Source organism: Lepidochelys kempii, chromosome 26 (assembly GCF_965140285.1).
Source record: "Lepidochelys kempii isolate rLepKem1 chromosome 26, rLepKem1.hap1, whole genome shotgun sequence".
In the NCBI taxonomy this organism is placed as follows: Eukaryota; Metazoa; Chordata; order Testudines; family Cheloniidae; genus Lepidochelys; species Lepidochelys kempii.
In genome coordinates, this window is record NC_136405.1 from 6,104,284 (window position 1) to 6,125,844 (window position 21,561).

Below are 21,561 nucleotides of genomic sequence, written 5' to 3' on the forward strand. Positions count from 1 at the left end.
TTAGAGGCTCTCCCCGTCTGCCTCCCTCTCCTGGGGAGAGTTGTAGCTGGGAAGGAAAGAAACTGAAGCCATTCCAAATCCCATGCTGCCGCCCGCCAGCACTGTTGGATTCCCGCACCCTGAGAGCCCCAGTTTGCCTCTGCATGCAGGACTCAGCAGATTCGCAGGCCCTGATCCTGCTGTCTGTGGGGCCACTGCTGCTTCATTGGCTCTTGTCTTGCCCTCGGAGCGTGACGCTGCAGCCCCAAAGCCCTGGCTGGCTACTGGCTTGGTGCCGTAGGCGCCCTCGCCAGCCTGAGTGCCCGGCGGCCCTGGTAGAGGCATGAGGCTGCCAGGCAGTGAATCCGGCCTCTGGATGGGGGTGGAATGAACAGGGACAGGCAAGCTGGACCCCAGTTTCCTGACCAGCGAAACCCATGTCTGCTCTGCCATGTCTCCATCCTGGCTCAGGCTCAGGGCCGTGGCCACATCTCTTTCCCTCTGTGTTGCAGAGCCCTGCTGTGCTGACCCCTGTGCTCCACCCTCCCGCCCCGTGGTTCCGGGCAGCTGAGAGGCATGAGACAGCAATGGCGTTCCAGGCAGCCGGATCTGGGACACTGCAGCCCCGGAGCGTAAGGCGTTGATTCCCCTGAGCTCCTGTTGTTTTTACCATCGCGGGGTCGATGTGCGAATAACAGGAAATGCTCCCAAGCAGCCCACGCAGTGGAACTGGCTCCCCTGGGAAGCCTCTATACTACAGTCAGTGTAGCGAGAGCCATCTGCTGGGAATGGTCCTTTGCTGGGACAAAGCAGGCCCTAATAGATCTTGGCCTGGCAGCCAGGACTCCTGGGTTCTATTCCCGGCTCTGCCACTGACTCCCTGTACGCCTGGGTGCTCCAGCCACACCGTACCTGCTTGAGGTCTCTCACCCCTCGCTGTGCCTGTCGCCAGGTGCTCAGTGCTGATGGCACGGGGCTGCTCATGGGCAGGCAGTCGGATTGGGGCGATGGTGGCTGCAAAGCGAGGTGGCGAGGGAACGCCTGCTCAGGAGTCAGAGCATTGGGCCTCTGTCCCTTCCCAGCTCAGGGCCCCGGCGGGGATGGCTCAGGGGAGTCCCATCTTTGTTCCATACACAACAAACACAGGGTGTGGCCCCCAGCTCAGGAAATGGAGGGAGGGGACTGTAGGGCAGGCCTGAGAGGCATCAGCAGAGCTGTCTGACGCGGGGAGCTCCCGGCTGGAATAGCAGGAGGGGCTGAGGGTTGGGATTGAGGGACCCACGGGAACCGGGAGGGGGTCCAGAGCTTGAACGGGGGTGGGGCACTGCAGGACAGGACCGGCAGAGCTGGGCTGGAGACTCAGGGCTGGAACAGGATGGAGGGGCACTGGCTGGGTGTTGGTGCACGGTGGTAGAAACGTGCCCAGCACCTGGCTCTGTCAGCCTCCTGCTCTCATCAACAGTGAACTTATTCCTGCCCCTCCCACAGGTGCGACCCCTGGAACCTCTCCTGCATGGCTGGGGACCGGAGCCTGCTGCGCAGAAAGCACTGCTCCTCGGCAACGTCTCTCTTCCCGCGCCCCTGCAGGGGACATTCAGGGCAGCTGGGAATCCCCATCTCTGGGAGAGACACAGTGCACATCCAGCAGGAGCAGGGGGCAGCGGCTGCTTTCCCCACAGTCTCTCCTCTCCAGCCCCCCATGCCACGGCAGGGGGTTGCCTGAACCCTGAGGGGCCCCGGGGCCCCAGATTGGAAGAGTTCGTCCCATCCCACTTCCAGAAGAGGGAATTCCTTCCTGCTGCCAGGAGCCCAGCAGCCCCCACGGCCACATCCCCTCAGCCATCCATGTGGGTCCCGCTGCGACACAGAGGACCCAGGGTGAGTGAAGCCTGCCCTGTCTGGAGCGATGGCATGCCAGCCCTGGGAGCTGGGGGTGCTGCTTACACAGCATGGCTCAGTGGTGCTGGAGTCAGAGCCACCTAAGCTAGCAGCCCTGCTGGGTCTCTGGCCCAAAGACAGAGATTGACCTCACAGGGACAGCCCAGGCTTCCCCCACACACTGCCCCACCCAAGTGCCTCACCCCAACCTTCAGGCCCATTCAGCCCTTGGCCCTTCCCCGGGGCTGCCCATGAAGGGGGTGACTGATGCCGATGGGGACGGTGGCCTTTGTGTTGTAGATGCTTCGCCCACTGGACTGAGACCCACCCAACCAGCCTCTCCCAGGGGTCGCCGAGCAGTCGTTGGACAGCGATGGGTTTTGGTGCCGGCCAGCCTAAGCCGGAGTTGAACCGATGACCTGGGGTCGGAAAGTTCAAGGGGGAGTCTCTTTGCTATGCAGTGTTGGGGCCCATGTCTGAGGAGGGATGGGCAGGAGACACATTCAGCCCCCACTCGAAGTCCAGACTCCTTCCCCACCTGTTGTTGTGTACGGCTAGTTCCAAAATCAGAGAGGGGAAACTGAGGCCTCAACTTCTCTGGCACCTGCTGCCTCCTAATCAGCCCAGCACCTGCTCCCTGGCACCCAGTGTGCTGTGACTCCTCTGCCCCTCAGCTCCCCCATGCCTGCTGTAACCCACACTTCCCAGTGCCCTCTGTGCCCTGACCCCTGACTCCCCTGCACCCAGACTCCTTCGTGCCCACTGTCTGGGCCCTGCTGCACCCTGCATAGCAGAACCATGTTGTTTCCCTCCCCTATAGGTGCCCGTGATCCATAACTGCGGCTCCAACACCCTGAACTTTGAGTTCAGTGACACGTCTCCCCGCAACGGCACTGCCGAGCCTAGGAGAGCTGCCCCCAGGAGCTCAGGTAACTCCAGCCAGGGACGGTGGCCCACAGTGCTGGGCTCAGAGGCCCGGGAGAGCCCCTTCTGTCTCAAAAGCCCTTCCAGCCAGCCCTGTTTCTGGGGACCATGGACCGTGTGACTGGAGGCCCAGATCTCAAGGTGCAGCTGTCTCAGTGCATCCCCCTAGGAGCGGCCGTCTGCCTGCAAGCCGGAGGTCCCAGGAAAGGGCGGAGCACAGAGCTTTCTCAGGGGCTGAGAAGCAGGAGAAGCTCAAATCCAGGCCGCTCCCTGCGCCAGGTTTAGGCCCAGCTCCTCTCCCAGACCAGCCCTGACTAACGAAGCAGGGGGCAGCCTGGGGCAGCCACCGAGCTCAGCCAGCCTGGGGAGGCACCTCTGGCAATGTGCTGGGGGCAGGGAGAGAGGTGTGGCCCCTTAGTGACAGAATGGATGTGTCCCCTTCTCGAGCTGGATAGTACCGAGCAGTCAGGGGAGCCGGGCACATCCCCACCTGGAGCAGCCCATTGCCACCACAGCCCTGCCCCCAGAGCTCACAGAGCAAGGACTGAACCCAGCCTCGGATTTGCCTTTCCCAGCACTGCATTTGGGGAGCTGAGTGGGGAGCTGAGGCCTCCCATTAAAAATAACATGGCTGTTCTGGGTTCCTTGGACTCCTGGCCCCACATCTGGACACTTGGTGTGGCAGTCTGTCTGTCAGCCCGTGTGTCTGTCCAGGGGACGTGGGCCTTGCTGTCAGTGGGGCTGCCATTGTGCTCACCACCAAGCACCTCTGGCATAGCAGGACCCATAAGTCTTTGACTGACCATGCCCTGAACCCCGTCTCTCTGTCTGTCTCTCCCCGCCTTGCTTGCAGTGAGCGACTGGTACCAGACCTGGCCTGCCAAAGAAACGAAGACGCTCAGTTCTCAGGCAGTGCCTGTTCCCCTCCCGGCTGGGTTGGCAACGAGCCCCCTGGAGAACGGCCCTCCGCCTGTGCCCCGCGCAGCCCCCTGGTCTGCCACCTGGACCAAGGATAGCAAGAGGAAGGACAAACGATGGGTGAAGTACGACGGGATCGGCCCGGTGGATGAGACAGGGATGCCGATCGCATCACGATCCGTGAGTCCAGAGAGGGAGTGGATTTAACGGGCCTTTAGAAACCCCACTGCTGGGCTGGGCTGCGGGGAAGGGAAGCATGTAGGAGGTGCTGGCCCCTCGCACTCGGTTCTGATCCCAGTGCCCTAGTGCGGTGCAAAGGGGGGCAGTGCTCCAGGGTAGGGGGCTCTGGAGGAGGCACTCTCCCCTTGCAGCCAGTGCTGACCCCAAGGCCCTAGGGGGCACAAGCTGGTGCTGTGCCCCAGGAAGTGGGGTGGGAGGATCAGTAGGGGGCGCTGTCCCCTGGGAGTCCATACTGACCTCAGTGTCCCAGTGTAGTGCTAGGGGGCGCTGTGCTGCAGGAGGTGGCATCTTATGCATACGAGTTAAATGCAAAAAGAAAAGGAGGACTTGTGGCACCTTAGAGACTAACCAATTTGTTTGAGCATGAGCTTTCGTGAGCTACAGCTCACTTCATCGGATGCATGCCGTGGAAACTGCAGCAGACTTTATATACACACAGAGAATATGAAACAATACCTCCTTCCACCCCACTGTCCTGCTGGTAATAGCTTATCTAAAGTGATCATCAAGTTGGGCCATTTCCAGCACAAATCCAGGTTTTCTCACACACCCCCCCCCAAATTCATTCTCCTGCTGGTGATAGCCCACCCAAAGTGACAACTCTCTACACAATGTGCATGAAATCAAGGTGGGCCATTTCCTGCACAAATCCAGGTTCTCTCACCCCCTCCCCCCCCCCAAAAACCACACACACAAACTCACTATCCTGCTGGTCATAGCTCATCCAAAGTGACCACTCTCCCTACAATGTCCTGGCCATCATTTGACACCTGGCTGGGGCCACTTTCCCTGCCCCCCACCAGCCGTGGCATATCGACCCCGCTGTAGCTTTCTGCTCCCCGCTAGTCTCCTTGCTGCCGGGCTGCTGCTCCTGATGCCTTGTGTGTTTGCTTCCCACGGCAGAGCGTGGACCGGCCCCGGGATTGGTACCGGAGCATGTTCCAGCAGATCCATCGCAAGCTCCCGGGTAAGGTCACCTCCTCCCTCGGCAAACCTTGGAGCCACACGCTGGGTGCAGGGGCCTTCCTGCAGCAGCTCGGCTAGAGCGAGGCCACGCACCTCTCGTGCCCTCCCACGCTCCCCACCCCCACCCCCCCGCCGCATGGTATGTAACGAGTCAGTGTCATTCTGCCAGCTCCCCTGTCACGTGTCTGTCCTTATCCTGGGACAGAGGTCAGGGACCGACTAATCCCCACCGCCCCACTCCCCTGCGCCTGTTCCTGGCCACATCCCTGCTGCTCCCAGAATTCCCATGGGCCTCCCCCCCTGCCCTGCTTGCTGGGTGGGGTGAGGGAGCCTGCCTCCCAGCAGACAGGGTAGGGAAGATCCCAAGCTGGGGTGCTTATTTCTGCACCCCCAGCGTGTGCCACACCAGACGTTGCCCCATCCGGGAACCTGCTCACACCAATCTCCCTCCTCTTCCAGAACCGCAGCTGGACTGGGATTTCCACCACTGCGTGGGTAAGCATCACAACCTGCTCGCTGGGGATGGGAAGTATCAAGTCCTTTAACATCGGGACAGAGAACAGGGCCTGGGGATCCCCTCACCCCTCTCTGCAACCACTGTTCATAGAGAGCAGGGCTTGGGGCCTTCCTAGGGACCACAGCTTCCTGCCCCCCTGTTCATAGAAAACAGGGGTTGGTGTGTCCATAGGGATCACAACTCCCCTCACCAGTCCCTGCCCCCGTGTTCACAGGGAGCAGGGCTTGGGGTGTTCGTAGGGGAAGGCCCTCACCAGGCCCTGCAGCCCCCTGTGCACAGAGAGCAAGTGGCTGGTGTTTCAGTTCTCTACACTCGGGGTGGAGTGTTGGGCTCTGGGATGGTGCCCTGTGGGAGGACACAATCCTTTGCCTGGCCCTCCAGGAGTCTGCGCCGCACCCCTTTCCACACTGGGCACTGACCCGTTTGTCTCCTCCAGAGCCACGCCCTCCGGCGCTTGCACAAAAGGGCCCCGCTCCAAGTGGCTCCCCTTACCTGCAGAATGGCCTGGGCTGGTGAGTATAGATGTGGGAGTGCTTGGTGGGACGGGACGTGCACACCTCTCCAGTGGGGAGGAGCAGCAAGCCAGAGGTGCGGAGGGGAAGAGCCAGGCCTCTAGGCTGGTATCCCTGCCCCGGAATAGATCAAGGACTCATCGGTTCAGTGTCCCACTTCCTGCCACGCCAGATCAAATAATTGACCAGGCAGCTCTGCAATCTAACCTGGTGCCAGGCTGGAACAGACCAGTGGTCGATCTAGCCAGCTATCCTGCCTCTGACAGTGGCCAACGCATGATGGTTTAGAGACGAGTACAAAACCCTTCCTGTGCCACCCCAGTGTTCATTATCATCTCCTGTGAGGACATAACTGGCTCTGTGGACGAAGGGAAAGCAGTGGACGTGTTGTTCCTTGACTTTAGCAAAGCTTTTGACACGGTCTCCCACAGTATTCTTGCCAGCAAGTTAAAGAAGTATGGGCTGGATGGACTATAAGGTGGATAGAAAGCTGGCTAGTTTGTTGGGCTCAACGGGTAGTGATCAATGGCTCCATGTCTAGTTGGCAGCCGGTATCAAGTGGAGTGCCCCAGGGGTCGGTCCTGGGGCCGGTTTTGTTCAATATCTTCATAAATGATCTGGAGGATGGTGTGGATTGCACCCTCAGCAAGTTTGCAGATGACACTAAATTGGGAGGAGTGGTAGATAAGCTGGAGGGTAGGGATAGGATACAGAGGGACCTAGACAAATTGGAGGATTGGGCCAAAAGAAATCTGATGAGGTTCAACAAGGACAAGTGCAGAGTCCTGCACTTAGGACGGAAGAACCCAATGCACCGCTACAGACTAGAGACCGAATGGCTCGGCAGCAGTTCTGCAGAAAAGGACCTAGGGGTTACAGTGAACAAGAAGTTGGATATGAGTCAACAGTGTGCCCTTGTTGCCAAGAAAGCCAAGGTATTTTGGGATGTATAAGTAGGGGCATTGCCAGCAGATCGAGGGACGTGATCGTTCCCCTCTATTTGACATTGGTGAGGCCTCATCTGGAGTACTGTGTCCAGTTTTGGGCCCCACACTACAAGAAGGATGTGGAAAAATTGGAAAAAGTCCAGCAGAGGGCAACAAAAATGATTAGGGGACTGGAACACATGACTTATGAGGAGAGGCTGAGGGAACTGGGGATGTTTAGTCTTCAGAAGAAAAGAATGAGGGGGGATTTGATAGCTGCTTTCAGCTACCTGAAAGGGGGTTCCAAAGAGGATGGCTCTAGACTGTTCTCAGTGGTAGCAGATGACAGAACAAGGAGTAATGGTCTCAAGTTGCCGTGGGGGAGATTTAGGTTGGATATTAGGAAAAACTTTTTCACTAGGAGGCTGGTGAAACACTGGAATGCGTTACCTAGGAAGGTGGTGGAATCTCCTTCCCTAGACGTTTTTAAGGTCAGGCTTGACAAAGCCCTGGCTGGGATGATTTAGTCGGGGATCGGTCCTGCTTTGAGCAGGGGGTTGGACTAGATGACCTCCTGAGGTACCTTCCAACCCTGATATTCTCTGATTCTCTGATTCTATGCCTGTCTGGCCCCGGCTCTTGATCAGCTTGTACCCTGAAGGATGAGGACCAAGGGCCTTTCTAATCTGACCCTGGCTAGGGGTGCAGGTGCGGAGTCTCTTTGAATAAAGCGAAGAATCCAAATTTCAAACCACTGGCCGTAGCAGCAACATCCTGCAGCAGTGTGTTCCACAGGATAACAGCACTGTGTGGAAAGAAATACCACCTCATCTATGCAGGCTTTTCCTGTTCTTTGTGCCCAGACAGGTGTGTCCCTGCTGCAAAGGGCAGGGAGGGACTCCTCCCCTTCCAAACAAACCCTCCACCAGCTTGGAAAATGAAGTTTGTTGGAGCTTCCCCCCACCACCACCACATGATTACACCCACCTGGTACCCAGCTTAGCTGCCATGGGGCAAAGCCCCCCTGCTTCAGAAGGGTCTGCAATGATGGGATGGCTGTTAAAGGAAAAATCTTGGTGTCTTAACAGCCACTCAAGTGCCTTTTACAGCTCCCAGCCCTGAGGCCAGGGGTAAGGGCACCTGGAACCTGGGTGCTGAGCTGCCAGGGGCCGGGTGGGTGGCACTCCCTCCTCCGAGTCAGTGCTGATCCCAATGCCCCAGCATGGCCCTAGGGGTGTTGTGTTATAGGGTGGGTGGCTCAGTAGGGGGCGCTCTCCCCTCGCAGTCAGCACTGGCCCCAGTGCAGCAGTAGGGGGGCTGTGCTATCGGGAGTGGGGTGGCCGGCTTAGCAGGGGGCGCTCTCCCCCTTGCTGATCGCAGTGCTCCAGCACAGCCTCTGTGCTGCAGGGAGTGGTGGGAGGGCATCTGCCCCTCCGTGTGGCCCGTGATCGGGAGGCAGGGGGCGTGCAGCCCTGTTGTGAGAGGGGTGAAGGGAGTAGCTGTGCCCTTTGCAAATGCCTTGGGATGCCCTTGGGAGCCAGGCAGCAGGGCAGAGCTGCACTCACCCCACTCCCTTTCCTTGCAGGAGGGGCCAGGAGGCAGCCAATGATGCCGTGATGGAGCCCAGGAGCATTTTCAACTACGAACCCGGGAAATCGTCAGTCTTTGACCATCCCCATCCAGTAGGGAGCCTTCCCTGCCCGAGCACCCCCCGACCCCGTGCCTGCTCTGTGAGGGGGTGGGGGAAGGGCTCTTGGCATTTCCTTTGGCACAGACGTGTCTCCACACACCTTAGCTCCATTATACTGGCTAGCTCTTGGGCTGGGGGCATTTTCCAGGGGGTCTGCACTGACGCAGGACAGCCCGAGCGGGGAAGCGGAGCCCCGGCTGCTCTCCCTCTAGCTGCAGCGGTGTCTCCCTGCTGGAGAAAGCCGCACTGATCTTGTCAGACTCTTGGGATCCATCCTGGGTCGGCCCCTTGTGCCAGCACGGCTCCAGGGGTCGGCCCCTTGTGCCAGCACGGCTCCAGGGGTCGGCCCCAGAGCTGCAGCGGGCTGTTTGCCTTACTGTGTCCCGGTCCCGCCTGATCTCTGGCTTGGAGTCCGGCTTGTGCTCTGTGCCACTGGCTGGGAAGGCGGGGAAGCAGAGCCTGAGGCTCCGTGGGCATGGGGGGTGACAGTGTGGCCCGGCATGAAGTGTACGTGTGTGCATAGGACATTTAGCATGTGTGTGTACGTGTCTGCATGAGGCTGCCGGGGGACTATGCCATGTGCTTGGCGTGCCACGCTGCATGCCCATGCATTGCTGGACGCTATCACTTGTGTGTGTGCATGGGAGGCTACGGGAGACCCTGCCATGTGCCTGGCTCCTGTGCAGGGCGAGATCCCCAGGCTGCGGCTCCGGGAGTGCTGGCAGGGGCCTGACGTAGGAATGTGCTCGTGTGGCTCTGTCTGTCCCAACTGCAGGCTGCAGAGCCCCTGGCGGGAAGTGCTGACAGCTGGTACCAATTTCTGAAGGAGCTGGAGACAGGGAGCCTGGTAAGAGCCTCCTGGTGCTCTTCCCCCCCGCCCCCAAGCTGCTATGGGGGCTGTGGGATTGAGAGGGCTGCTTGCCGCTATCTCAGGTCCCCCAGTGTCCCTCTACCCCCCGCTTCCTACCCCATCTCCTGCTATGTCCCATCAGTGTCTTCCCTCTGCAAGGGACTTTCCCTGCAGCCCCCTGAACCAAACCCAATCCCCCTCTCTGTGGACGCTGAAGGGGTCCTTTGGAGTGCCTGGCTCCCCTCACCTGTAGGCTTGTTCCATGGGATCTGAGTCCAGCCCCCCATGACACCCTGCTGGCCTCGCTCAGTGTGCAGGCAACCCCCGCAGGGATGCGTCCCCCACACCAGCCCCTCCTAGAGATGGGCTGCTGGCTCCCTGCCCCACGCCCAGGGTGGGCTCACCACCCACCTTACATTGCAGGAACCCTGGGAGGGAGCGAGGTGGCTGGAGAACAGTCAGCGGGAGTGGCAGGAGCACCACCGGGGTGGGCCGGGGAGGGAATGATCCTGCCTCACTCCCTGGCTGGAGCGGATCTGCCTTCTCCCAGTCCCTGCTAGAGCGGGTGCTTTGCTGACTGCTGCCCACTCGTTGACTTTTGCAGCCTAAGAAGCCCCTGGCAACGTTTCCTATGGAGCCTCCCCCGCCATCCCAGCCAATCGAGGTAAGTGCCGTGCAGCTGTGACGGCTGGGGCATGTGCCCGGCACGCGCTAGCAAAGCCGGGGCTGCCCTCCGCCCTGGGGTGCAGCCCAGTGAGCATGTGCTGAAGGCCTGAGGGGGGAAGGGGGTTGTGGCTGAGCGATGACCCTTCCCCTGCAATGTGCACTCCCAGCCCACCCCGCACAGCTGTTCTGCAGCTGTGTTTACTGGCTTCCATGGTGCTTTGTTTTTCCCCTCCCCCGCTTCCACGCCGAGGTCAGGCGGAGGTTTCAATTGGTCAGCAAAGGCTCTGGTGCCGAAAGGGAAAGAGCCGCACCATGGGGCCACAGCGCCGGGGCATCCTCACCCCGTGGAACCTCCACGCCCCGTCGCCGTGGCAATGCCACACCGTGCCAGGGCGGTACCGATGCGGCTTTGTGGTGTCCTGGCGCTGGGGCACCATGCCGAAGTGCATCCCCGCCACCACCACCCCGGCACCGCCGGGCAGGGTCATACCCTGGCATCGGCCCCTCCGTGAGAGCGACCGGGGAGTGTGCCGGCTGGGCCCTGACACACGCTGTCTCCATCTTCCCCCCAACCAGGTGTTGCTGGAGAGAGAGCTAAAGCAGCTAAGCGAGGAGCTAGACAAGGACATGAAAGCCCTGGAGACACATCGGCACCCTTGCAAGGTATCCCGCCTCCACTCCCCAGGGGCAATCCTTTCCACATAGCTGTCCCTGCTAATTGCTTCCAGCTCCTGCTGACCAGCTGGCTCAGCTGGTGCCCTTTGCCGTCCACATCCTCTTACCTCTCCCACCCTGCAGGACTCGCCAGCGCCTCCTGGCGCCTGTGCTGATCATTGCAGAGCAGCAGGGACTGGTGTTCGTGAAGGGAGGGGTGTTTTTCCTCTTGACTTCACATCTCTGTGCTGGCTCCGCATGTAAATGACATCCGTCGTGTCAGCACACGGCGCTGAGTTTGCATCCCGACAGAGGGCTGTCCGTTTCTCACCTCCCGCGAGCAGAGCTCCTGCTGGGGACTGGAACCACGCTCTACGGACATATTGGCCATATTCAGCCCTAGCTCCTGATGTACTATCCGTACATACCCTTCCCCAGGATGTTAGCAGCCAGTGGGACACTGGCTTTCTTTTGAGACCTCGCGTGACGGTCTTTGGTGAACCACAGTGGACGTACCAGAAGCAGGATATACCTCTGGGCCCCCGTGACAGCTGGTGTTAAGAAGTTCTTGGGTCGCAGGGATACAGGGCCTCTCCCCCCCTCAGGGGGCACTGACTCTAATCCAGCCCCAGGTTGCGGGGCTGGCTGGCTCAGGGGGACAGGGAGGGGGGTCCACACGTTCACACACCTTCACTCTCCTCAGGAATCAGTCGCTTGGCATTGACCCTGTGCCCAGTGGAGGCATTGCCAGCAGCTCTGCTCGCTGGCTGGGACAGGCGGGCAGCACCAGGGTAGCCCAGGACTGAGGGTAGGGGAAGCTCTTACAGACCCCGCCACCAGGGTGTGCAGGTCGCATGGGCCTGAATTGGCTGAGCTAATCCCCAGCAAGAGTCCGGGCACTCTGCGGGTAGCGGTGTCAAAGCCTCGTCCAGGCCAGGCGCTGCCCAGCCCTCTCTGCCAATAGCCATGCGGGGTACCCGGCTCTGCCTCTGGACTCACGCTGCTCTCCCTCCCTTCTGCCCCCAAAGGCAGGGTCTGTCTAGCTATTTTGTAACACCTGCCCGCCCCTGTAGGCAATTCTCTGTCTAATCTAATCTAATCTAATCTATCACCTATCCCCAGATACACTCTTCCTTTATCCACCTGTCATAGTTCTAACACACCGTCACCATAGCGTCAAGGCACTGTCCGTCTGTCCTCCGTCCATCTGCCAGCCTTGCCCTCCCTCTGCCCCCGACCCCAAAAAAAAGAATCGGTCCCAGATCCCTCATTCGCCCTGACAAACCCTGGGTTTGGGTGGCAGCTTGGGAGCTTACAGGACACACCTCTGTCCCTCCCTGCCTGTCTCTCCATCTCTCTGCCTCCCCCTATCTCCATGGCCCTGAGCCCCTGGCCCTCTGTCTGCCTGCCTCCCTTGCAGTTGTCCCCCTGGCTCTGCAGGGGCCTTGGCCCCGAGACCCCCGGCCTCTCCCCCTCAGAGATGCTGGACTCTAGGACCCTGCTCTGGCCCCACTGGCTGGCTCTCCCTCCCTGCCGGATGGGCCAGTTCTCCCTGCTGGCTCCTTATTGGCTCCTCTCTGCCAGGACTTAGATCCCAGCTTCCCGCACAGGACAGCCTCTTGGATGATTAATTTTCTCTTTCCCCCCTTCTCTCACTGTCTCTCCCTGCAGACTTCCTCAGCGGCTCCCTGCGCTTGCTCCCCTTGCCTGGACTCTGCCGCCCGGTGAGTACAGCCAGGTAAAGCGGGGCATTGGGGCTGGCATGCTGGGTGCCCCCGCCCAGGTGCGGCAGCCTTTGGTTAGCTGGCGTCATCCCTCAAGCAGCTCGGTCCGCCCAGCAGCCTGGGGCTGGTTAGCTCAGAGCGGATTATGAGAGGTGCAGAAAAGGGGGGAGCGAGGGAGAGCTGAAGGGATGAGTGAGCGAGGCAGAGAGAGAGGAAGGAAGGGTGTGACAGCAGAAGAGTGGAAGGAAAGAAGAGCCCCTTGCTCATAAGTTAAGCATCAAGAGTTAGGGCTCCTCGGAACCGCTTGTTCTGGGCAGTGGGGGTACAGGGTACAGGGGGTACAGCGGGGGTACTTGGGAAGGGATTGGAGGACCAGAGGATTGGTGGCAACTAGCAGCCGGCCTCAAGGGGCCGTGCGGGCCTCTATGCCAGGGTGCGCCTGGGTGAGCACACGCCTTCGAACGCCCTGCTGCCTGGGCAGCCTGCTGCTCCCTGGCTGCAGCTCCCAGCCAGGTGCCTTTCCCGGGTCGCATGCCCCCGTTCTGGGGATTTTCCAGCCAGCCGGCTTAGTTCACATTGATCTCTGCCAGGTCCCACCCCACAGCAACGCAGATGTTTCCCAGCATAGGCGTGACCTGAGATCAGAGCCTGGGGTCTGTGCTCTTTCCATGCACTTTCATTTTGGAGCAGATCATCACATTCTTTCAGCGTGATCAGAATGCAGGGCGGTTCCCCTCCCTCTCTCACCATCAGTCACAAGGGCAGTGCCTACAAGGGGTTAAGCAGAATTCCCAGGAAACTTTCCCCAGAAGCCTCAGAGTCTGTCCCTGCAGCCACAGGAATCAAAAACAAACACTCCACTTGTAGGTCCTACCATAAACAATGGGCGGGTAGGCCCTGCAAGAAGCCAGGCCTTTGCTTTCCTTCCTGGGGGCTGCAGTGGATCCATAGGGGCCTCCCGGGGAGGAGGGCAGGGAGTAAGTCTTGAGGAAAGTCCACTCCCTGTCTAAGTCTTTGGACAAGGGGGGCATAGGGCAGGGTGGCCACCATCCGCCAGGTGTCCTGCTCTGCCATGCACCCTCTCCGGAGTCCCACTTGTTTTCCCTCAGCATCATTCAAGTGCCTGGGAAAGTGGTGCTGCTCCTTTAAGAATTCAAAGTTAAACTTTAGCCAAGTGGCTGTAGCCTGCCAACTCCTTGCTGCTGCTGCTGCTGCTGTGCGAGCGGTGGACAGGGAAGGGAGGAACCAGCGCTACCCGCCTGGCTGCCAGGGTAGGAGGCAAACTTCGCGTACCCACTCTGGCTGAGGGGGGCAGGACGTGCCGGGACCTGGCCAGGGGAATGGCCTGCAGGGGCAAAGAGAAGGAAGGGAAGCGGCAGGGCAGCTGCAAGGCAAGAACCCGGATTTCTGGCGTTCCCTTCCCCCAGCTGGAACTAGAACCCAGAAGTCCGGGCCCTGAGCCCCCCACCCTGCTCCTGGAGGTTCGAAGAGAACCCAGGAATCCTGACCCCCTAGCCCCCCACCCTAATCCACTAGACCCCACCCTGCTCCCAGAGCATTGAACAGAACCTAGGTGTCCTGACCCCCAGCTTTCTCCTGGTTTGGCTGTGGGTGAGATGTAGGGAGGGGTTGGCTCTCTGGGTGGGAGCAGGGTTCTGGCTCTTTTGGGGCCATGGAGGGAGGAGGGGAAGCAGGCTGAGAGTGGGGGCTGTGTCACGGGTTGCCTGGCAGCCAGGTTGGGCTGGGCCGGCTGCTCAGAGACTCCCCCTGGGCGGCTCCAGCAATGGGGCTGGTTTGTTTTCCACGGGCAGTGGAGGTGGGACCCATCAGAGACACACCCCGGGTCAGCTGCTCCTGGCCATCGCTCTGCACTGGTGAAGTAATGCCGGTGGGTGGCGTCTGTGACCTGGCATCCTGTTGGAACCAGCCCCCGGCTGGGCTGGGGGCACGCTCTGCAGTAGGCTGCCTGGTAGCTCTCTCCCTTCCCAGACTGGAGCCCCAGTTACCCCGCTTCTGCCCCAGGAACCCACCCCTGCTGCGGGGGGGGGGGGGGGGGCGGGGACGCCATGCTGTCAGCACCCTGCTTATGTTACACCCCCTTGTACTCCCAAGCCAACCACCACTAGGCCCTTGGAATAGGAGGATCTAGCTGTTCCCGAAGGCCTGGCATCGGTCTGCAGGGGGGCTGTCTGGGCATGCAGGGTCTGTGTGTCGCTGCATGGGGTGTGCGTGTCTGTGAGTGTCGTGGGGGGTGCACATCCCGGCAGATAATCACTCCCTATGGGTCACTAGCCCTTGATTTCCTCTTGGGATCGGGCAGGGGTGCCCTGAGGTTTTGGGCCTGGTTATCCACAGAGGCCCATAGTCTCTCTGACTGACTCTCTGCTCCTGCTCCAGCAGCCCGCCATCTGCCTGCCGTTCCCATCCTGCCTCGGGGCAGAGCCCCCCCACTGCCCACCACCGCCCACCTGCCAGCCCCAGCATGGAGAGAGGGGGCCTGGGCCTGGCCACGAGCAATTGGAGCAGGTCTCCCCTCAGGAAAGGTGAGGATCTCTGCACACAGGCATGTCTTCCGAGGAGCTGTTCCCCTCTGCCCCCAGACCCTCGCTACCACTCATGCCTCCGCTCTAGCCTTCTCCAATCTCTCCTTCACTCGTGCTGTTCTGTCTGCTGGGAATCCCCCCTGCAAACCATGGAGCCATTCCCCCCTCTTTGAATACTGCCTTGACACCTGCCTTTCCCCTTCCTCTTTCTCCCATCCAGCCTCCCCCTCTGGCTCACCTGTGGTCAGACCATGTGTGCAACACCCTACATGCACTGGTCTCATCCACCCCTCTGCACCCCAGTGGCTTCCCAGCTGCCCATGTCCTCAACCCAGCCATCTAAGGGCTCCTCCCTTTGAGCTGGGTTTTGGGGTGGGGGGGAAGGTAGCTGTACTGTTCCAAGCTCCACCCAAAAACCAAGCTCTGCCCACTGGAGTAGTGACCTAAGTAACTCTGCTGACACTTAAGTGTCGCTGATGGCATCCGAGCTAACCCGCTCTGCGATGAATGGGGCAGTTCGCCCATCTCAGAGTGATTGTTTCAGGCTCTCTGCAGACTCAGGCAGATATCACTGCATTACCTGCGCGTGGTTCAAGTTTTCAAGGTTTTCTTCCCAACCACAAAACCATACTCCTTTTTTCACAATGAAAGTGGAGATTCTGGGGACCAAGGCAGCAGCTTGTGAGTGCACAGCTGTCTTCTGGCCCAGCCCAAACCCTGGCGCTGGGCCTATTGTGCGTGGCCTAAGGGTGGATGGTGTCACAGAGAGAGCCAGTAATTTGGACACTGGCTGGTATAGACAGTAGCAGCGCTCTGGTCATGTTCACTGGGGAGCAGCTGGATTGGCAGAAATTAAGAAATTTGCTTATTTGAGTCTATTTTGGTAGAGGCAAAGGAGTCTGTGTGGCTGTGAACTGTCAGAAGAATGTTAATAGGCAGTATAGGTGGATAGAGCACTGGACTGGAGCTCAGAAAACCTGGGTTCAGTTCCTGGGGTCAGTCTGTTGGGTGACCTCAGGCAAGTCACTTCTCCACTCTGCCTCAGTTTCAGGGTAAAATGGGGCTAATGCTACTGACCTCCTGTGTGAAACGCGTTGAGATCTGAGATGAGCTAGGGGGGTTACTAATACCTTGAGACAGTGAGTCCAGACTGGAGGGGTGGGTGAGAATGATCGTCCTCAGCTTCCAGAGAGAGAGGAAGCAGCTCGTCCAAGTTCCTGGCAGAGCTGGGACGAGAACCAGGCCTCTTGACTCCCAGCCACCGGACTATGCTGCCCTGGTCCTTCCGTCTCAGCCGTGCGGTGCCCTCCCATGCCGGTGGCTGGATATGGGTGGGAAAGGCAGCTCCACCGGCACCTTGTCTCGTCAGATTCAGAGCAATCCCTGGTATTGGAACAGTGCTGGGTGTCTCCTCGTAACACCTGCCTTCCTCAGCCACGGGGGCTGTCAGGAGAGCTGTGAGTGTCCCACCAGAGGGTGACGTACTCATCTCCCTGTTTCATGATTCTCTGCAGATCCCCCAGGCCACCCTGGGAAAAGCCCCTGGGCTGATGGGAGTGAGTCCATAGAGGCGGTGGATGGACCAGTGAAGAGAGAGGACAAGAAGGTGAGGCATGGCCTTTTCACTTGGGAACGTCTGCCACTCGCAGCTGACAGAGCTGGGACACTGGGTTGGCGAGACATAGGAGAAAGTTTGCCGGTGTGTCTGCAGCTGGTGTGGCAGCAGGTCACTTTCCATCCAGCTCGCGCGGGCCTGGCATCCGTCATTGGTTCTGGGGATTGCCGTGGTGCCGAGTAACCATAGGTGCTACCAAGCCAGCTCCAGGGATAGGGGGCCTAGACAAGGGAGACTGCCTCCGGTCTGTGTATGTGGGAGAGGAATTAGCCAGTGACTGGGACTGGCATCTCTGCAGGGGACCCAGGAGCACTGGGAGAAGTGACCAAGCAGTGGGTGGCTTCTGGGTCTCCCTCAGGAACTAGTGACTACAGGGTAGGAGGCTGGGTTCTAGGGACTGGACTTGCCTGGGGGCCTGAGACCAGGATCTTCCTGGGACCCCAGGACTCTGGCTGTGATCTGATTTGTTTTCACCCTCTTTAACTCTTTCTCTCCCCACCCCAGATGAAAGCTGCTCGTGTCAAGTTTGACTTCCAGGCTGAGTCCCCAAAGTAAGTGGCACCTGGTGGATCTTTGTTGTTTCCAGACCCGAGATCCCCTGAGCGGGTCTGTTCCTATCAGTGTAGCCACCCCCCTCTGTCCTGGTGGACCCAGCCACTGTGCCAGCTGTGGAATTGGCCTGTATTTTCTCCCTCTCCTGGGGGGATTTAGTTGGTCAGTTTGAATCCTCAGGGAATCGTCTCTGGCGGGGAGTGGTGGAGAGGGACCTGGCCTATGCGATGCAGGCTAGCCCCTCTGTCCCCTGGCTGCTCCTGCTGGGGCAGGCTGGGAAGAGGGTGCCGACTTCCCCATCGCTGGATCTAACCTCACCAGAGAAGAATGCGCGGAAATGAAGTCTTCCCAGGGGAGCGATTATGGACCAGAGTGGGGCTGGCACGTCCTGAAGGGTGAACTTAACGCCTGGCTCAGCCTCAGGCTCCACTGTCTGGAGAAGTGGGGGGATGGCCCCTTGCAAAGTGGGCATCCTGCGGGACTGGGTCAGCAGCAAGAGAACTCCCTACAGCCAGGGGTTGAGGTGTGTCCCTGCTGATGGCAGGGAGGCAGGACTCAGCCCCGCATCAGGAGTCACAGGCGGGGATGGCCCCGTGGGTGTGTCTCGGGGCGAGGGAGCTCCTGGCTGGAGGGGGCAGGCGCCAGCCCGCAGGAAGGGCCTGTGGGCCGTGACGCTAGGCCTTGACCTTTCAGGGAGCTGACCATGCAGAAGGGGGACATCGTCTATATCCACAAGGAGGTGGACAGGAACTGGCTGGAAGGAGAGCACTATGGGAGGGTGGGCATATTCCCCTCCAACTACGTGGAGGTAAGGACAGGGCTGCTGCTGACATGATTGCAAGCCTGGCTGGAGCGGCGCATGCCCAGGGCGGGTCCCCAACTCTCGAGGAGAGGGGGACAGACGTGCCCAGCTCTCCCATTGCCCCGGGCGCTGACGGCTCGGCGTCAGCCTGGCATCGAGGCTGGCAAGCTGCTCCCTGGACAGTGTTCTCATTCAGCTCTTGGCCCTGGTGCAGGGAGTAATAGAGACGTGCCCTCTAGTGGCCAATGCTGGTGTTACGCCTGCACCGGGACATGGGCAGCCATCAACACCCTCTTCCAACCCCTCCCGCAGCCCCAAGGTAACCCAGACACCAGGACAGCGGAAACCCTGGCAGGACCAGCTGCCTCCCAGTGGGGACCGAGCGATCCCAGACCCTACAGCTCCCTCCTCCCAAGCACAGTCTAGACCTTCTCTCTGCTGCTGCTGCTGAACAGGCTGGATGTGCCGAGCCTGCGGAGCTAGAGCAGACCAGGTGTTCCCTAATATCCCATTGACATGACTGGCTGATCGCAGGGTACAGGGAGAGAGCCAGCAGCACTGAAAGGGTTAACCCCGTTCCCCTACACCTGGGGGTCTTGAACTGGAACATGCCCCACCCCAGCAGGAGGGGGCGGTATCGAGGCAAGGGCTGGATGGGGTGCTCCGGACAGACAGCTGCCCACCAGCTGCTGCCTTGCTCCGCTTACCCTGCTCCCTGTCTCTCCCAAACAGATCCTGCCTCCCACCGAAGTGCCCAAGCCCATCAAGCAACCCACCATCCAGGTGCTGGAGTATGGAGAGGCCCTGGCCCAGTACAACTTCAAAGGGGACCTGGTGGTGGAGCTGTCCTTCCGCAAGGTACAGAGCCCGCCTGGTAGGGGTGCTGGGCCCAGTGAGCACAGAACGGTCACGAGGAAGCTTATTGCAGAAGCTGTTACCTTCAGGTCACAGTTCAGTGCCTGGTAATGACCAAAAGTCATTCCCTCCTGACAGCTGTCCAGTGGCCTGTTGCTGGGTCTCAAACCAGTGCCTGGCCCTGTAGCTGGCAGCCTCAGGGAATCGCCCCTGACGGGGCGTGGTGGAGAGGAACCCAGCCTCTGTGAAGCGGGCTAACCCCTCTGTCCCCTGGCTGCCCCTGCAGTGTCGTTCTCTGCACTGGTCCCTCCTGGGACTGAGCTGGGGATGCGGCATGTGTGGGGTGGTGGCGCATCATAGAATCATAGGACTGGAAGGGACCTTGAGAGGTCGTCTAGTCCAGTCCCCCGCACTCATGGCAGGACTAAGTATTATCTAGACCATCCCTGACAGGTGTTTGTCCAACCTGCTCTTAAAAATCCCCAATGATGGAGATTCCACAGTCTCCCTGGGCAATTTATTCCAGTGCTTAACCCCCCTGACAGCTGGGAATTTTTTCCTCATGTGCAACCTAAACTGCCCTGGCTGCAAGTTAAGCCCATTGCGTCTTGTCCTATCCTCAGAGGTTAGCATCAGGTGCACTTGGCCTGAACCTGTTTTGTAGGTGCTCAGAAGGTGTCGGTCTCCACAGTGGCCTGTCCAGAGCCCTTCCCCAGTGCTGAATCCACTTGCAAAGAGCCATGTCGCTGTGCATCACCCTCAGGCCGCATGCTCCAGGGGCCGAGCTGCGCCACCCCAGCGGCACTCCCCTCCATGGGACAGCACTGCGCAGCCAGCTGGACTGGACATTGCATGACTGGACAGACCAGTGGGGCTAGAGGGGGCAGGAAACCAGACTGGCTGGGCTGTTGGTGCGGCCGGATGGACCTGCTGGAGCAGGAGATAAGAGAACCAGGGTGGGCTGGTCTGTTCTGGAAAGGCAGGAAGCCTCAGTGGCCCATGTCCCCATCCCGAGGGCTCCTAACCTCGCCCCTCTCTCCATCCACAGGGCGAGCGCATCTGCCTGGTCCGCAAGGTGGATGAGAACTGGTATGAGGGACGGATCTCCGGCACCAGCCGCCAGGGCATCTTCCCGGCCAACTACGTGCAGGTGGTGAAGGAGCCACGGGTCAAGGCCTCAGAGGAGTTCCCCTCCTCCCCAAACTTGACGGCCCCTGCCTCCCCAAGGCTGCTGGCTCACGCAGGCTCACCGGCCCAGCTGCACTCGCCTGGTAGCCAGCGTTCCGATCCCTCATCCTCCTTCCTGGCGGCCTCTCCCACTGCCCAACGGCACGGCATGGAGGGGGGCACCCTGTCGTCCTCGCCGCGCCATTTTGGCTTCACCTTCCCTGCCTCCCCCAAACTGCAGCATGCCGGAGTCTCGTCCAGCCTCCTCCAGGGGCCCCAGAGCCCCCATTTGGCCCCCAGCACCGCCTTGCTCTCCCCCCTGAGTCTGAGCCCGCAGCCTCTGGCCCCTTCCCGGCCACAGGAGAGTCCACCCACTGCAGCGCCCTCCTCGCTCCTTGGGCAGGTAAGACAGTCACGCTTCTCCTTCAGCCCTTCCTTCCCCAGGTCGTCCTGCCCTGTCCTGCCCAGCCTGCAGCACAAGGACCCCAGCTCCCTCCAGTGCAGGCTCTGCAGCTGTCCCAGGACAGCTGGTGAACCTGCACGCGCCCCTGGAGTCCAATCACCCACCCCTGTAGCCCCCCATGCGTGCGGGTCAGCATCTGTCCTCTGGGCTCTCTCTCTCCCTCCCTTCTCCACACCACGGGGCTAATTTCCCCAGTGACGCAGTAGGAGTGCCCATCCCCTCCACCTCTGGCCCCCTCTCCCGGCGCTGCTCGCTGTTGTCCAGCGCACCAAACTCTTCCCTCTCCCTTGCAGAGCTCCGCCCGTGAAGCCTCGGTACCTGCAGGCTGCCACCTGGGCAGTGCTGGGCACCTCCCCAAGGCCCCCCCGTCTGACAATGGCTCCAGCATACAGTGGACCCCGTAAGTGCAGCCGGATCGCTGGCTTCTCCGTCTCGGTGAGGGGCGCAGGGGGGCAGGGTCCCCCTACTCCTTTTGGAAGCCAGCCAAGCCGGCCCGGGGAAGTGACCTGTGCCGAGGGCTGGCTGCAGACACCCCACGGAGGTGCTGGGCTGGGACAGTGTCCGAATTGTTACCCCAAACAAGGGCCTTTTCAGAGCTGCTCGCTCAGTGAACTGCGACCAGCGGATGCTGCTGGCGGCTGTACCAGGTCCTCCCCCACATGCAGACCCCCGGGCTGAGTGCCCCCAACATGCCTGTCTCTGTCGATGCAGCGCGGGAGCGGCTGGCGGGAGGGAGAGGGCTCTGCTGCCTCGGTGGGCCTGGCTCAGTTCCTAGCACCCGCCGGGCCAAGCCAGTGCAGGTGGGAGCAGGGTTTCACGGGCTGATGGGGTCTTGCAGGTTCCGGGCCATTTATCAGTACAGACCCCAGAACGAGGACGAGCTGGAACTGCACGAAGGGGACCGGGTGGACGTCATGCAGCAGTGTGACGACGGCTGGTTTGTGGGTACGTTTGCCGGCTGGAGGGAGGAGGGGAGATGCTACCCATGGGAGTGCTGGGGGGAGCAGGACAGGAGCTCCCAGTGACTCCAGTCCCAGCCTCTCCCAGCGGGGGCGCCGAAGGGGATGGTGCAGGACTGGCTATGGCGGGGAGGGTGGTGTTGGAAGGAGGTGAGTTGCCC

General features: G+C 60.3%; 1 protein-coding gene across 6 annotated transcripts in view; it reads left to right on the top strand.

Moving 5' to 3' along the window:
• SORBS3 (sorbin and SH3 domain containing 3) overlaps nucleotides 1-21,561 on the top strand; it is a 37,060-nt gene that overhangs the window by 13,740 nt on the left and 1,759 nt on the right. For 4 of the 6 annotated variants that reach the window (XM_073324825.2, XM_073324827.2, XM_073324822.2 and 1 more), the window contains 20 exons: nucleotides 492-611; nucleotides 1,468-1,857; nucleotides 2,678-2,786; nucleotides 3,635-3,879; nucleotides 4,843-4,906; nucleotides 5,365-5,400; nucleotides 5,859-5,934; nucleotides 8,446-8,542; nucleotides 9,326-9,397; nucleotides 10,005-10,064; nucleotides 10,643-10,729; nucleotides 12,392-12,444; nucleotides 14,842-14,987; nucleotides 16,502-16,593; nucleotides 17,107-17,153; nucleotides 17,848-17,962; nucleotides 18,689-18,814; nucleotides 19,860-20,381; nucleotides 20,735-20,841; nucleotides 21,280-21,386. In XM_073324825.2, the coding sequence (XP_073180926.2) occupies nucleotides 567-611; nucleotides 1,468-1,857; nucleotides 2,678-2,786; nucleotides 3,635-3,879; nucleotides 4,843-4,906; nucleotides 5,365-5,400; nucleotides 5,859-5,934; nucleotides 8,446-8,542; nucleotides 9,326-9,397; nucleotides 10,005-10,064; nucleotides 10,643-10,729; nucleotides 12,392-12,444; nucleotides 14,842-14,987; nucleotides 16,502-16,593; nucleotides 17,107-17,153; nucleotides 17,848-17,962; nucleotides 18,689-18,814; nucleotides 19,860-20,381; nucleotides 20,735-20,841; nucleotides 21,280-21,386 (2,596 nt within the window). In that variant the 5' untranslated portion in view covers nucleotides 492-566. The remainder of the gene's footprint in view (nucleotides 1-491; nucleotides 612-1,467; nucleotides 1,858-2,677; nucleotides 2,787-3,634; nucleotides 3,880-4,842; nucleotides 4,907-5,364; nucleotides 5,401-5,858; nucleotides 5,935-8,445; nucleotides 8,543-9,325; nucleotides 9,398-10,004; nucleotides 10,065-10,642; nucleotides 10,730-12,391; nucleotides 12,445-14,841; nucleotides 14,988-16,501; nucleotides 16,594-17,106; nucleotides 17,154-17,847; nucleotides 17,963-18,688; nucleotides 18,815-19,859; nucleotides 20,382-20,734; nucleotides 20,842-21,279; nucleotides 21,387-21,561) is intronic. The other 2 variants (XM_073324823.2, XM_073324828.2) reach the window with 2 other exon arrangements.